Source organism: Pteropus alecto, unplaced genomic scaffold (genome assembly GCF_000325575.1).
Source record: "Pteropus alecto unplaced genomic scaffold, ASM32557v1 scaffold41, whole genome shotgun sequence".
Taxonomy (NCBI): domain Eukaryota; kingdom Metazoa; phylum Chordata; class Mammalia; order Chiroptera; family Pteropodidae; genus Pteropus; species Pteropus alecto.
In genome coordinates this window covers 156,285-171,754 of record NW_006430464.1, presented here as the reverse complement: position 1 = coordinate 171,754, position 15,470 = coordinate 156,285, and the positions used below count along the sequence as shown (strand labels likewise).

Genomic DNA, 15,470 nt, shown 5'->3' with positions numbered 1-15,470 from the left:
CATGGCAGCAGGGTTAGGTCTCAGCCGTGATTGCGAGGGCCGTGCTCTTAACCTCGATTCTGGTGCCTTTGATCTTGGCCTCATTCGCCCGGCGCACCTGTCAAGCCCTCTCACTAACCACCCGCTTCCCGCTCTGCAGCTCCAGAAAGCCGTGGGGCCTGAGATCACCAAGACGGACCTGGTCCCCGCCTTCCAGAACCTAATGAAAGACTGTGAGGCTGAGGTGAGGGCCGCAGCCTCTCACAAGGTCAAAGGTTGGTGCTGGCGACCCCACACAGCGAGCGGGCGGGTGTCCGCAGGGCTGGAGGGGGGACCAGGTCTCACCTTCCGGCCTCCCTTCCCCGTGCGCAGAATTCTGTGAAAATCTCTCCGCCGACTGTCGGGAGAACGTGATCATGACGCAGATCTTGCCGTGCATCAAGGTAGCGGGGGTTGGTGGACAGAGGGGGCAGACCCGAGGCCGCCGACTCAAGGGACAGCCGGGCGCAAACCGAGTTCCCGGCCTCCCGGTGCCGGGCAGCCTGGGTTTGCAACGGTCGGGGGGCCGAGCCCGGAGGTGGGGGCTTCCCCCTCAGAGGCCACTGAGACCGCTCGCCAGATGCTTTGGGATTGGGGCGGGGCTGCTGCAGGCGCAGTCACTGAACCCCAAGCAGGTGGGACAGCTAAGGAGCCACAGGTCCCCTCGTAGCCTGAGCCATCCCCTGCTGCATAAGTGACGAGGGCAAAAGCAGAAGCGTGGCTCAGGCTCGTAGGCGTCGTGCACTGGGCTGCGGGCCCTTGGCCATCCTCCCTTCCTCCCCCGCAGGAGCTGGTGTCCGACGCCAACCAGCACGTCAAGTCGGCGCTGGCTTCGGTCATCATGGGCCTCTCCCCCATCCTGGGCAAGGACAACACCATCGAGCACCTCCTGCCCCTCTTCCTGGCTCAGCTGAAGGACGAGGTGAGGGCGCGGGTGGGCTCCGAGCTCCGGCGGGCCAGCTGCTGTCCCCGGGGGCCAGGCTCTCGCAGAGTCTCGGCAGACACCAGGCCTCCGGCGAGCCGAGTGCGGGCGCGGTGTGCTGTCACAAGCGCGTCATGACTTAGCAGGCAGTTGTCTCGCACGCCCTTACTCTGTGCCAGTCCCTTTCCCGGGCATCAGGGACACCGAGAAAAGACTAAGACAGTTTTGATCCCCCGAGACCGTCCGAGACTGGGAATGGAGTGAGCTGGGCGACCCCACGATCGCGGAGGTGCTGTGATATGTGCCCATTCATTACGGCTCAGGCTGAGGATCTTTAATGGAGACCCCAAAATATACAGGCCTAAATAAGAGAGTTCTCTCTCACACAGTGGTCCGGAGATGGGCGGGCCCACCCGGGGTTAGCCCTGGGACCGCCATACCCTGGGGGTCTGAGGCACTGCTGAGTTTCGCCGCCTCCGTCCCGGCCGGCATGAAGGAAACAGCAGCCGGCCTAGGCCTCTGGGGGCCCCAAAGAGGCAGCCATGAGCCTGCTGACGCCCCAGACACCATTCACCTGAGCCAGGCACGTGAGCACGCCAGCTGCTTAGCTGACCTGGAGTAGAGACGAGAGCGCCGGGCGATGGCTGCCGAGGTCACGGGTGTCAGCCAGGGAGAAGGGCTGGGCTCGAATCTGGGAGAATGGAGCAGCTGGAACCGATGGGTGTCGGGAAGGAACCCTGAGACTCATGTCGGAGAGAGATCCAGGTGCAGTGGCCAGGGAGGTGCAGGGACATCAGCTTCTGGTTGTCTTCTCCTGGTGGCTTTACGTGGACAGTGCTTACGTCTCCCACTAATGACGTGTGACAGAAGCCACGGAGTGCTGCCCACCAGGAAGCTCACCGAGCCTGGGTTTCCAGGGACTTGACTGGGGATCGGTCGCCTGGGTCTGGAATGGAGCCACCCCTAGTTACCCGGTCCCCAGCCCCTCCGGAGCTCAGGCTGACGCTGCAGGAGCCAGGCCCCACCCTCGGTCACACCGTTGGCATAGTCTGTGTGCCGGGCCCAGGGCCCCAGTGAACAGTGACGCCCTTCCACGCAGGACATTCCAGGGGCTTAGCAGTCACCTCCCAGGAGCCGGGCAGGGGCCAGGCCTCGCTGCGGGGCAGGTGGACTTTGGGCCACCCGGGCATGACTCATGCACTTGGTTGACTGAGTCACTTGTTCCCTTGGTTTGAGTTAGAAGGACAAGCCAGTGGCCTCTGCCATCCAGGGACGTGGTGAGGGACAGGGATCTAGTCGGGTTTCTGTTTTGATGGACAAGCACTGACCGTGCACGTGTCTTTTCTCGTTGTTGTTTCACGTGCTCTGTGGCAGTAGGTGGGGTCATACACACCCTGTTGTGACCGGTGCTTGTGATATTGCTAGTCACAGGCAGTCGTTCCCTTGTTTATTCTTTCAGAAATGCGTTGAGCACCTACTGTGGGCCAGAGACTGCTGGGTGCTGGAGACAGACGAAGGGGACGCGCTCCTCACGGAGCTCGAGGCCTAGCAGAGTAGAAGTCCCAGAAATGCTCATGAGACGCTCCCGTGAAGCCCTCTGTGGGGCAGACCCTGGGGCAGGCACTGTGATAGCCTCAGACACCCTTTGACGCTAGATGGACGTCTCTGTGTCCAGAAAGCTAAAGTCCCCTGCCACAGGGCCCCCAACTAGCAAACGGTGGGATTGGTACGAGTCTGATTTTTTCCAGAGTTCTATATTTTCGTACTGTGATTCCTGCAAGTTCTTCACTATGGCCGATCGTTCATTGTGCCGCCGTTGTGGGATTGAAAACCTGCTTCATTTAATGATCCACGTTGCGTGCTCTGCGTGCCCAGGGCCGGGAGCCGGGCCCGGGCGGGCGGTGTTCGGTGTGCAGCGTTGGTGCTGCCGGCAGCCCGTCCGGGGCGCCGCGTGCCGGGCACCCTCCCAAAGCCTCCTGTCCCCCCTCAGTGCCCGGAGGTGCGGCTGAACATCATCTCCAACCTGGACTGCGTCAACGAGGTGATCGGCATCCGGCAGCTGTCCCAGTCCCTGCTCCCCGCCATCGTGGAGCTGGCGGAGGACGCCAAGTGGCGGGTGCGGCTGGCCATCATCGAGTACATGCCCCTGCTGGCTGGACAGCTGGTGAGTGACGAGGCCGGGGGCCAGGCGGGGTCTAATCACCGGGCAGTGTGACAGGCTGTGAGGACCGTCTAGGGAATGACACCGGAAGCGGGGACCGTTAGAAAGAGCAGAGAAGGCGGCCCCTTCAGTGACGTCGAGCCGTGTCTGTGTCCGTCTGTCCGGGGGGTGTTGCCCTGGGGGTTTTCCAGAAATGCTCCCCAGCCCCGCCCCCCAGCCCTTCGCTCTTTCCTCCCGCAGGGGGTGGAGTTCTTTGACGAGAAGCTCAACTCCTTGTGCATGGCCTGGCTCGTGGATCACGGTGAGTCTCCCACCGGGCTGGAGGGGGCCATGGCGGCTCTAGGAAGGGCGGGTGGCGGGTGGCAGGTGGCAGGTTGGCTGGGGCCCGTGCGGAGACTGGTGGATGCTGGAGCCACTCTCCATGCCATCAGATGCTCACCTGGACCGATTGATTCCCTTGTGTTTCAGAATCCTGGCGCAGTGTAGGGTACGCGGGGCACGTATAACACACCATCAGAGGCTGCCCACTGTAGTCTCGAGTCCCCGGGCCACCGAGCCGACAGCCCTGGCTTTGAATCCTCCTGGGTATCGAAGTGGAGTCAGGCCACCAGCCACAGTGCTGTGAGACGTGGGACTTCTCACCCCAGTGTTTCAGGGCCTTCGCGAGCACTGCTCACTGTTGTCACTAGGAGTGGTGACTTCTGCCTGTCGCAGGCACTGTCCCAGGTCCTGAGTCGCTGGCTTTGGCTTGGGCGCATCGCCTCTTGGGGCCTGTTCGCCTACCAAGCGACCAGGCCAGTAATGGAACCAGCGTCTTAGAGCTGCCGAGCGGCTGCTGCGTGAATAGGAAAGCCCGCGCTGACACGGCGGAGCCCTTCCGTCCTCCACATTTCCTGGGTCACCTGTGGCCTGGGACCTCGGGGCTGCGGTGGTGGCGTGACTCACTCCCCAACGTTAGTCCTTCACTTCCCGAACCCCTGCCCTCCCTTCCTTGTCCCTCCGCAGTCTATGCCATCCGCGAGGCGGCCACCAGCAACCTGAAGAAGCTGGTGGAGAAGTTCGGGAAGGAGTGGGCCCATGCCACTATCATCCCCAAGGTCTTGGCCATGTCTGGGGACCCCAACTACTTGCACTTCTGCATCAATGTGAGCACCCTCACGTGCCCGCGGCCCATCCCTGGGGACCGGGTACCTGGGAGAGGAGGGGCGGCCAAAGGTCATGCAGGGAGACACCTGCCTTGGCCGTGGGGAAGCAGGGACCCTGGGCTCAGAGGGGTGAGTCCCAGGGGAGCTGCAGGCCAGAGGTCCGGCTCCCCAGTCAGTCACAGGGTCTCTGGGGAGGTGGGGACCTGCAGGGTGGGAAACCCAGGATTAGGGCGACTCAGTCAATTGAAGCGGCGACTGCCAAACCTTCGTAAGTGCCCCCGCCCTTCCCCACAGGCACGCGTGCGTGTGTCTGTGACAACGGGTAGGTGTGCAGCCCCTGCGGCCCGACCTCGATTTCGATGGCCGTGCGTTGGCGCTGGACCGCGGGGAGGTGACCTGACCGTGCGGCATGGCCGTGTTCGCGCTTGTGACAGACTCGTGCCCACAGTCACCGCGCCCTGGTCACGAGGTCGTGAGGATTAGTTTGGCCGCACACGCAGGGGGCTCAGGACAGTTTCGTTCTACAGAGCAGGTGCTTCCTTCTTGTCACCTCAGTGAGCCGCGCGTCCAACTAGAAACGAAAGGGTCGTGTTTCTAAAGAAACAGGATGCGCGTCTGGTCATCTCTTCCCGTGCCTCACCCCGGGGACCACCGCATTAATGAGGGGTCTCGGGGTTGGGAGTCGAGGCCCATCCCCAGAGGATGAAGGGAAGTCAGGACAGGGAGATGGGGCCGGGGGACCACCTGGGCCATGTGTTCCCAGGGCAGCGGGTAGTGGCGTTAGGGGGTGTTAGGGTAGGTGAGAGCTTCAGGAGAAACCGTGTCCCCTGACACGGGTGGGTGACCGTCGACTCGGGGTCCTCATGTCGCTCCGTTTCACACTCAGGCTTAGTGATCACTGAGGTGGCTGGTCAGGGAATTAGGGACGTGGGAGTTGGCCATGAACTTTGGATAATCACCCCCTGCCACTCACTGACTCCCAGGTGCTGTCTGAGGTCTGCGGGCAGGACATCACCACTAAGCACATGCTGCCCACGGTCCTGCGTATGGCGGGGGACCCCGTCGCCAACGTCCGCTTCAATGTGGCCAAGTCCCTGCAGAAGATAGGTCCCATCCTGGACAACAGGTGAGGCCTGGACTGACCCTCACACGTCAGCGGGGCTGGTTCCACGCACCTTGATCTTTGATAACAGCCTAGGCTTTGCGCCCTGGCCCGGCATTGCTCTTCGCTTGCTGTGTGACCTTGGCTTGTCTCTTCCCCTTCCCAAGGTCTTAGTTTCCTCAGATGTAGAATGAGAATCTGCGTGGCCTATTTCACGTACTGGGAGAGGAGAAGGGGGCGGGTGGCAGTTTCGTATGCGAGCAACAGATGAGTGGAAGATGAAATTAACAAGTGTAAGTGTGTGTGTGTGTGTGTGTGTGTGTGTGTGTGTGTGTGAGAGAGAGAGAGTGTGTGTGTGTGTGTATATATGTGTGTGAGATGGAGAGATGCGCCACGTGGATATTTAGGCATGTGGAAATGCTCAGTGTAATCTAAGGCAAGGTCAGAGGAAAATCTACAGGTCGATGTTGAAATTAACCCGGAAATGGAAAGATCTGAAACAGCCAAGATCAGCTTAAGGAAGAAAAAAGTCACAAGACATACTGGAGATACCTTGACGCCGCAGGAATTAAAAAGCGAGGTGTCATCACGACGACATGCACACAGCCCAGTGGGACAGAGTCGAGGGCACAGAAACGCCCGTGTGTGTGCGGCAGCTGGGGCCATCGCGGTTCGGCGGCCAGGGGAAACCTCGGTACCATCCGTAGATGACCGGATCAGGTGATATGCGAGTTAGAGGGAAAAAACCTCCCGCCTCAGTGCAAAAACTGAGGTAACGGGCCGGAATCAGAAAGATTTTTTTAAAAAATTCCTAGAAGCAAAGTGGAAAACGTCGTCAAGACTTAGAGTAGTAGGCACTGGTTTGCTGAGCAGCTCGCCGAGGAGCGGATCGAGACGTTCGCCTCCGGTACCGTGGAGGATGCACCTGGCGAGCACGGCCAGGGTCCAGCAGCAAGCCGCCGACGGAGGCCTTTGCGATGTGCACGTTTCTGGCAGGACCGAGAGATCAGTGAGGCAAACCCCAAGAAAGACGTGGGCAAAGACAGACTCGAGCAGGCACTTACGAAAGAAGGTTCCAGATAGCCAGTGAGCATGTGCCAAGGTGCCCAACCCCAGTAGCCATCGGGAAAATGCAAATGAAAACACCGCGGAATGGGCAGCCCTGGAGGAGCTCGGAGTCGTTTGGGTTGGGAGCTGGGCCGTCGTACACGGCAGGCGGACTGGGCTCTTAAGTGGTCAATGCATACGATCTCTGAAGCCTGGCAGAATCTCACGAAGATCATCATGCGTACCTCCTCTGAGCCGGCACGTCCACTCCCGGGTGTGTATCCGAGGGAAAAGAGTTCCTGACAAAAGGATGTTGTAACTTTAGTCACGTCGTTGCTGAAATGGACGCAGCCTGAGTGCCCGGCAGCAGTCCTGTGGGTCAGCTGTGGTTTATCCACACAATGGGCCACTCTGCTTGGGAACGAAGGAGGGCTCCTCCCATAGACAGCAGCACGGCTGCTTCTCACAGACGCACGGACACGATGTTGGATGAGAAGCCAGACCAAGGAGACCCATCCTGTGATTCGTTTATATCAGGTTCGGAAGCGGAAGACAGATCTAGATGACAGGAGTGAGAGCGGCGGTCACGTGCGGGGGAGGGAGAGGAGCAGTCACCTGGAAGGGGACACGTGACGCCTGCCTCTGCGATGTCTTTCTCTGCCTCCGTTCCAAGACACAACCTCACCCTCAGTGCCTCTCATGTTCACGTTCATTTCCCAAAGCGACTGACTCCCAGTGCAGACAGATGTCCCCGGGCCCCCGCACGAGAGCAGAAGCCTCCCTGGGCTGTCCCTGTAGGGCCTAGGGCCAAGTACTTCTTTGGCACTTGCCACTCTGCTCCTGGTCATCAGCTGAGTCTGTCCCCCCCGCCCCCCAGGTCAGCTCCTTGGCAGGAGCCGGGAGTGTGGCATTTACCTGTGTGTTCACACCACATCCCTGGTAGGCCTCGGTCAGCACGTTAGAGAGATGGGAGCCCACCCTCTGCCGACCCTCAGACTCGTGGGCCCTGTGACCCTCCGTTCTGGGCCCCGGAGACCTGTGGCCTCACGTGGTTCACAGGCAGGCCTCACCCATACGCACCTCCGCCTGCCTCGTGGCCCAGCTGTGCCCAGCTCAGCCTGTGCCTCACCCTCCCCTTCTCCTTCAGCACGCTGCAGAGCGAGGTCAAGCCCATCCTGGAGAAGCTGACACAGGACCAGGACGTGGACGTCAAGTACTTCGCCCAGGAGGCCCTGACCGGTAAGACTCTGCGAACTCAGAGACGCAGGGCGGGGTGGGGGTGGGGGTCTGCATGAATGGGCGTCGGCCTGGGGGGCGCCACCCGTGGTTCTGACTGCCGCCTGTTCTGTCCCCCAGTTCTGTCTCTCGCATGATGCCAGGACGGTGCCAGAAGAAGAGCCAGCAGCCGCCTCTGACATCCACCCCGCCCCCAAACTCCTCCCTCGGGAGACACTGGGGGCCTTTGGCTGTCACTCCCCGAGCATGGTCTGACCCCAGGCCCCTTCCCCCAGCACGGTTCCTCCTCTCCCCAGCCTGGGAGTCCGACTTCTCACTGTCCACCTCCCCGGGGCCTGGGGGAGCACGGCGACAGGACAGCGCAGGGGCGGGGGGCGCTCCTGCCCACAGGACAGAGATGTGCGCATCCGGACCCCGGCCCGTTTACCTCTGCCTCCCTTCCTTCCTCCCTCCCCCAGTGGTTTTTTCGTGTCAACTGTGCCGTTTTTATTTTACTCCTTTTTTCCCCTTTTCACAGAGAAATAAAGGTGTAGAAACAGCTGGTTCTCTGGTCTTTGTCCCTGGCGTGGAGAAGGGCCGCCCGTCAGGCCATGATCTCTGTCCTTCTCTCCGAGGAAGCCCTGGTGGCCGGGCGTGGGATTTCTTGGGGGAATGTGGCCGGCCTGCGGGGCGGGGGCCCGGGGGCCCGCAAGGTGTCGCTGGCCGGCAGAGCCCTGTGGTCTCGCAGGCCTTAGCCAACTATGTGGCGGTCAGGAGCAGGTGCCTGGAACCGGCCTTCCCCAGGGCCGTGGCCCAGTTCTCAGCTCACAGCTGCGCAGTCGTGAGCGGGTTACGCAGTCTCTCTGAACTCAGTTTTGTACTCTGTGAAATGGGCATGATAATAGAATCTACACCGCAAGGCGGGGTGTGAAGATTTAAGTGAGTTAATGCTTGTGAAGCGGTAATAGTGCGTAAGGGTCAGCTGGAACTTGCCAGAGCGCCCTGTGGGCTGGCCCTGCCCAGAGGAGCCCCCGGGGTGCTCAGGGCCATAACGGGGCGGGACGGGAACAGAACCAGTTGTCCCGCGATACCTGTTCTCCCGTTTCTCCGTAATTGAGATGACCACCTGGATTTAAGGCATTTTCCAGGTCCAAAACAGGCAACAGGCCCCGTTTGGCCCACACACGATAGTTTGCCAACCCCGTGGTCCAGCTAAGTAGGTGTGTAAATATAAAACAGAATTTTCTTCTCTCTACAAAATGATATATACTATTCGTTTCAAGTGCTGTTTAGAAGAGGATTTTCTTTCTTTCAATTTTTGTTTGCTTTCGATTTCTAGCTTCATTGAATTATATAATTAGAGAATATATTTGACATTTTAAAATGTTTATACCTGCTGAGACTTACGGGTCCAGTATCTGATCAAATTTTGTAAATCTACATGTCATTGAATAGAACGCGTGGTCTGCAGACGCTGGGAGCAACGTTCTACATTCGGTCCAATGATCGAGTTTATTATTCGTTTGTAGGCAGACCTGCTATTAGCCTCAAAATTGATCCTGCTTTTTACAAACTAATACTAAGGAAATTGTGCCCAACTGACGCTTTAACCGTAGCATTGCCTGCTTTCTCTCTCTGTAAACTGTCACTTTATATATTTTGAAGTCATGTTTACGGAGGCGTAAAACGAAGACTTTATACCTTGGCGAATTCAGTCTTTTATCATTGTGAAATACATAACCTTCTTCGGATAGAACAGTAGCCTTTTTCCTTCAAGTCTTTCTTCTCTGCTATCAGGATAGATGCACCAGTTCCCTTCCGATTAGTATGTTTTCCCCATTTTATTTCTTTCAAACTTTCTACATCCTTAGGGTTTAGATATATCGATTGTAAATGGCATGTTTTAAAAAATCCAGTCTGACGATTTTCGTTTGTGACCGATACTTAGCGCATGATGTTTAGTGCTCAGTAACACGCCCCGGCCTGGGTCTGCCGTTTTCTGCTTTCTCCTTCCCTCCTTCTGCATTTCTTTTGCTCACCACCTCCTTGGGGATCGACTTAGAAGTTTATCCATCCATTTCTCCCTTCTTCCTAGTCTGGAAGCCACAGACAGTTTTTATTCTTTAAATGGTTCCACAGAGAAGCATTTCTCAACCTCGGCACTAACTGATAGTTACAGGTGCCTAATTCCTCGGAGGGGCCGCGCTGTAGGAAGTTCGTCAGCATCACTAGATAGCGGTGACCCCTCCCCACCTCCTCCATGCCCAGAAATGTCCCCAGACATCGTATATTCACACTGCTAGGCGAAATCCCTCCCAGCTGAGAACCACTGCCCTAGATACCAGCGTATCAAAGTCTAGCATTAATCAGAAACTTTACCTTCCCCATGCCTGACATAAGAACCTTAGACCCCTGATCCGCGAAGCGCAGTCACTGGAGTGACAGCCGCAGTGTCCCCTGGGGGCCAATTAGAAATGCAGAATGTCTGGCCCCAACCCAGACCCGTTGGATTTTATATTTATACTTCTTTTGTCTTTTATGCTGAAGAATCTTAGTTTTTAGTGGTATCGACAAAATTTTTGTTTTATCTATGTTTTAAGGTAAGTATATAATTTTGTAATATTTATTCTAATGGGGGATACTTGGAAACCACATGTTAAAAATAATTACATAAAATATATACTATAGCATATAAATAGAATAGACGTTATATAATCACATATTCTATGCATTAGGGAGACAAAGCATTCGGAACACTTCCAAAATGAATAGGAGTCTCACTAATAATCAGTGGATGGAGAGCAGCTTAACGTTGTCATTATGGCTTGTCTTCTTTCGAGCAAATTTCTGCCTTCTGTGACCCGAGGTCAGTCGTGTGTCCCTTTCACCCACCTGAGAGGCACTGCAGCCTGGGGAGACCCGGCAGGGGCCGCGGCCTCGGGGTGCCACCCTTCGAGTTCTCCAGTTCTCCTTCCCCACTAGTGGGTAACCCAGTTCCTATGAGCTGGCAGTTGGGAGCGTCAGATAAAGAGACGACTCTGCTTTGTTATTAAGCTCGTTGTTAAGAGCGGTCACGGTCAGGTGCGCCACAGGCCTCGTTTGCTCCCCAAGCCTGGCCTTTACTGAAGGAGCTGGTTTACTGCTCCAGGCCCTCGATCCTGGAGCCAGGCCGGCATGAGCAGACGGCTAGCCTGGCTGAGCCCTGTTGGCCCGTTTCTCTTCCCCTGCCGCCTCGGTTCCGTCTAGTGCAGAAACCGGACTGCGCAGCAGGAGGGGAGCCGTGGGTGGGTGAGCAAAGCATCATCTGTACCTGCAGCCGCTCCCCAGCGCGGGCATCACCGCCTCAGCTCTGCCTCAGATCCTCAGGTGTTAGATGCTCATAGGAGCACCGGCCCTTGGTGCTGCAAAGGTTGGGGACCCCATTTCTTTCTTTATTCATCCGGTGATAGACACTTAGGTTGTGCCCACGTCTCGGCTCTCGTGAATGATGCTGAAATGAATGTGGCGGTGCACATCTCTCACGAAACAGTGATTTTGTTTCTGAAGGAAGCAATTGTTTTAAAAAGTACTTCATTTCACCGTGACTGGTCGTGGTAACCCTAGAGGTCCAACCTCTGGGGAGTCCTGGCTTGTCGTTTCATGATAGAGGAAGACACAGACTATGGGCATATTGGGCACCTCTGGCAGTGCTTGCTCAGCTTTCCTGAGAAATCCAGAAGGCAAGAGGCCACCAGAAACAGACCCTGACGCCAGAGGACTGGGAAGTAACTTAGCCCCAGGATTTATAAGGACAGAGGACGTGTGACTAGAAGTGGGACTGTATTGGGAAGAGCTCTTGTGGGCTGGTCTTCTATTCTGTCCAAGGTCCCCACCTGCAGAGTGCAACTAGCAGCGGCTGGTCTGTCTTAAAATCTCTGTCCCTCATTGGCTTGAAATTTCTCTGACCCATTGTCCACCTGTCACCTGCTCAGGGCCACTCCCCAGCCTACTCCCCTTTGGGCAGGTGCAGGCACAGGGAGGTCTTGGCGGAGTGACTAGAGAGGGTAGAAGAAGTTAGGGACTTTTGTCCCTCTCCTGCTTTGCCTCAGGTGACATCTGAATTAGGGCTGTGTCTTTGCTCAGATGATGGCCCTGGCTGCTGGGCTATCCAGGAATGTCACCTCCTCCCCACTGTCCCTCTAGTAAATGAGGGCATGTCAAATTTCTGTTACAAAAGACTCTGTCGTATTTTGTTTTGGAAAGATTCACTTTGGAAAGATTTTATTCTCAATTTTGCTGTGAACCGAACGCTGCTCTAAGAGAGTCTTTAAATTATTAAACTGCAGTGGAATGTGGAGGATGAAACGCTTATTCGAGACAACATTTAAAAAATGTCAAAGCTTTTAAAAAATATCGACACATAGATAGGCTTTTGAAAAATGTACCTTAATCAATGCACTTTAAAGATGTGAGAAAATTAAGCGGGGTGGCTGACGACAATCTGGGGCACCACAATTCATAAAAGCCCTGCACACACGCGCGCACACACACACGCACACATACACACAGTCACACAAACGCGTGCAGAGAGCAAAGAAAAATCTCATCTACGAATTTGGTGATTATCTGCTTTATTACTGAACATCTAGCGTCACTTCCATGTGTGCCACCAACTATGCGTTTTGGGCCTTTGTCCATTTCTGTCGCACATTGCTATTCCATTCCTGCTCTTTTGCAAAGAAAGCTGTGATGTAAACGCCTTCGGGCTCCGAGTCTCTTGCGGGCAGAGGCTCCTCTCAGGTGTAGACAGACGGCTGTACCTCAACGGCCCTGTTATTCCACGTGGCCCATGGAGGGGGTGCAAGGACCTGGGGACTTAGGGCAGTCTGGGGGAATAGTTGAGGGCAGGTCCCTCACACAACCCTGTGGCCACCAGGTGATTTCCACCTGTGCTTGGACACATACCAGGCCGTGATATGGCCACGCCCATTACAGGACAAACTCCACCCCTCGGGGTTTAACTCTGAAGATGAAATTAGTTTGCCTCCCATATCATTGGGGAAATCTAAAGCTGCCAAGGTCTGGGCGACTCCTTCGAGAGGATGACTAAAGAGCTGATTATTATTAGCCTAAGATTATAATGTTCCTTTTATTCTCATATGACATTTGTTTTTATTATTGTTATTTTTTAACTCTGCTTGGTGTCATAATCCCCAGTGACCATATCGAAATGCGCCTGAGCCTTGTCATCCTGGAAAACAGCAATGTTTAAGGAGTTCCCCCAAGGCTTTGTGTCTGAGGAAGCAGAACTACCTTTTCTTTCGTTTTTTCTGTCCTAAAATTTCTTATTTGTTTATTTTATTGAGGTGTAATTGATCTACAATACTATATTAGTTTCAGGTGTGCCATATAACGATTCGATATTTCCGTCTATGGCAAACTGATCATGACGATAAGTCTCCTTAAGACCTGTCGCCACACAGTTAACAGAATTTTTTTCCTTAGGATGAAAACCTTTAAGATCTGTTGTCTTAGCAACTTTCAAATATGCAACTTTCAAATTATTATAATTAACTATAGTTGCCATGCTGTACACTACATCCCATGACTCATGTGGGTTTTTCTTTTTTTTAAAATAAGAGTTTATTTAAGCCCAACTGATGACCTGCTGGGGAGCAAGATCTCATTTGCTCCTGATTTGTCTATTTTATAACTGGACGTTTGTACCTTTTAAATCTACACCAGTTTCACCCTCCCCCACACCCTATTCCCTCTGGCAGCTACCAGTCCGCTCTCTCTGTGTCTATGAGTTTGCGTTTGGATATTTTTGTTTTTGTTTTCATTTTTGGGGTTGTTTGTTTGTTTAGATTCCTCATATAAACGAGATCCTGTGGTATTTGTCTTTCTCTCTCTGACTTACTTCACTTACCATAATGCCCTCAGGGTTCATGCATGTTATTGCAAACCACAGGATTTGCTTCTTTTTAATGGCTCAGTAGTATCCCATTGCAGAACAGCTCTTATAAGACTCGGGTTGGACTGGGGGATAGCCCCGTTTACCTGGAACAAAGCCAGGCCCAAACCCTACAAATTCCCATTTTTTTGGTCCTATAAATCATTAGCTGAACTATTCATCCTCACAGATCAATGGGAATAAAATGCTTGTCACGTGGCTGAACAGAAATTGTCCACCTGGCGCTAGCCGAGCCAAATACTAAACACAGAGGATTACCGTGGAGAAGGATCGACCGTTTTATTACGAACGGTTCCACCCCAGAGAGTGGGAAGTTAATGCTCAAAAGCGCGAGTCTTCTGTGATGTACAGACGGGGGATTTTACAGAGCAAAACTCAGAGTCCTCGTGAACAAAGGTTTGGAAGGTCATGGGTCTCGCCAACCCGTCAGGAGTGAGGCAAGGGCAGTAAATCCTTCTCGGGGGTCTTGAGATTGGCTGCGGTGTCCTTTACTCTGATTCCATGAGGTCATCCTCTGTAGGCCTCAAGAGCTGAAACCTGAGACCATGACGTTATCTTCACCTTAACAGAAACCCATACTTGAGGCCCTCAGTCAAAGGTATGGCCATTGTTTCTGGCTGCCTCAGGGGGTTGATGACTAGTGAGGGAAAGGGCCCAGCCTTAGGTCGCTGGGAAGAACCTGGATAATGCTGGTGCGCATATCATGTCACAATCACACGGGAGCCTGGGTTTCCTTTGGTCCCTTGCTTTGTGGGCTGAAAAACATCTTAACGATGCACGTTACTAGGTCATCTTGATGTACAGGGGGAGAAGCTATACACCTTGTGACTCTTACTCATTACCGTGCCGTTATTATTTCTGCTGTCCTGGTTATCTATTTTTCCCACAGCCTAATAGGTCCTAGGCTAAGCAATTATTATTATTATTATTATTTGTGCCTACAGCACCTGGTCTTCCTAGGTGGTCTCCCATCCAAGTACTAACCAAGCCCGACCCTGCTTAGCTTCCGAGATCAGATATCAGGCTTGTTGAGGGTGACATGGCCGTAGAGCATGGACCGTGGCTCCACTGGGTCGCAAACCCAGGACCTTCTGTGTGTAAAGCAGACGTGCTCCCCGCTACGCTATGGAACCACATCCTAAGAACTTTCTATAAAGGTTAACAGGGTGCCAGGTGACTTCCTTCTTGTAGTTGTTAGTCCAAACCAGCATACAATCCGTTTTGTTTTTTTTTTAAATCGAAGCTATTTTCTGATGAGTCTTAACTCTTCCACTTCAGTCACATGACTTAATCAAACTTTCGTTAATCTCTCCTTCTTAGGTCCCTGAACTGAGGCACATCCTAGAGCAGTGTAACTAGGAGAAACTTCTCCTAAAACCAGGCAACTTCTGAGAAAACGTTTCTCTGTCAACTGTAGGTCTCGCTACTTGCTCATTCATTCCTCCACCCTGCTCTTTCTAGACCCCTCCCTGTAAAAGTCCAGCCCTTTTCTGTCTGATCTGTGAGATCCTCACAGATCTCATGCTCAGAGCATTCTCTCTAGGGTAATAATCTTTTGTCTAGAATCTTTTCCAAAGACCAGCTTGCCTTTGTTTTATCTGATAGTGGGAAACATTACGTATTCTGACAGGAAGCAGAGTTTGCCACCCCAAAATATGCCTTTTGGCTTATTGGTTTTAAGCTAGGTATTAAGGAACAAAAGATTCAGAGAGAACTTCAAACCCTCCCCCTTTTACCTGCCTAAGGAATTTAGATCGAAGAGCCTGAGAAGGGAGATAGCATCAGAAATATCTGTAGTTTAATATAAACTAGTGTGTGGTAGAAGGGAACTTGGCAAGGCCCATTTGTTCAGAGTCCTCTGTCCCATTCTTAAAGGTGATCCAGCCAACATTTATTTCCCAAACGTT

At 54.0% G+C, this 15,470-nt stretch overlaps 1 protein-coding gene and 1 pseudogene across 1 annotated transcript in view; one reads left to right on the top strand and one right to left on the bottom strand.

Moving 5' to 3' along the window:
- PPP2R1A (protein phosphatase 2 scaffold subunit Aalpha) overlaps positions 1-8,170 on the top strand; it is a 22,682-nt gene extending 14,512 nt beyond the window's left edge. The window contains exons 7-15 of the mRNA XM_006904974.3: positions 140-254; positions 352-422; positions 806-940; positions 2,931-3,104; positions 3,342-3,402; positions 4,107-4,246; positions 5,230-5,372; positions 7,543-7,634; positions 7,752-8,170. Coding sequence (XP_006905036.1) covers positions 140-254; positions 352-422; positions 806-940; positions 2,931-3,104; positions 3,342-3,402; positions 4,107-4,246; positions 5,230-5,372; positions 7,543-7,634; positions 7,752-7,768 — 948 coding nt within the window. The 3' untranslated portion in view covers positions 7,769-8,170. The remainder of the gene's footprint in view (positions 1-139; positions 255-351; positions 423-805; positions 941-2,930; positions 3,105-3,341; positions 3,403-4,106; positions 4,247-5,229; positions 5,373-7,542; positions 7,635-7,751) is intronic.
- Positions 8,171-14,498: 6,328 nt separating this feature from the next.
- Positions 14,499-14,614, bottom strand: LOC112482290 (annotated as a pseudogene).
- Positions 14,615-15,470: the final 856 nt, after the last annotated feature.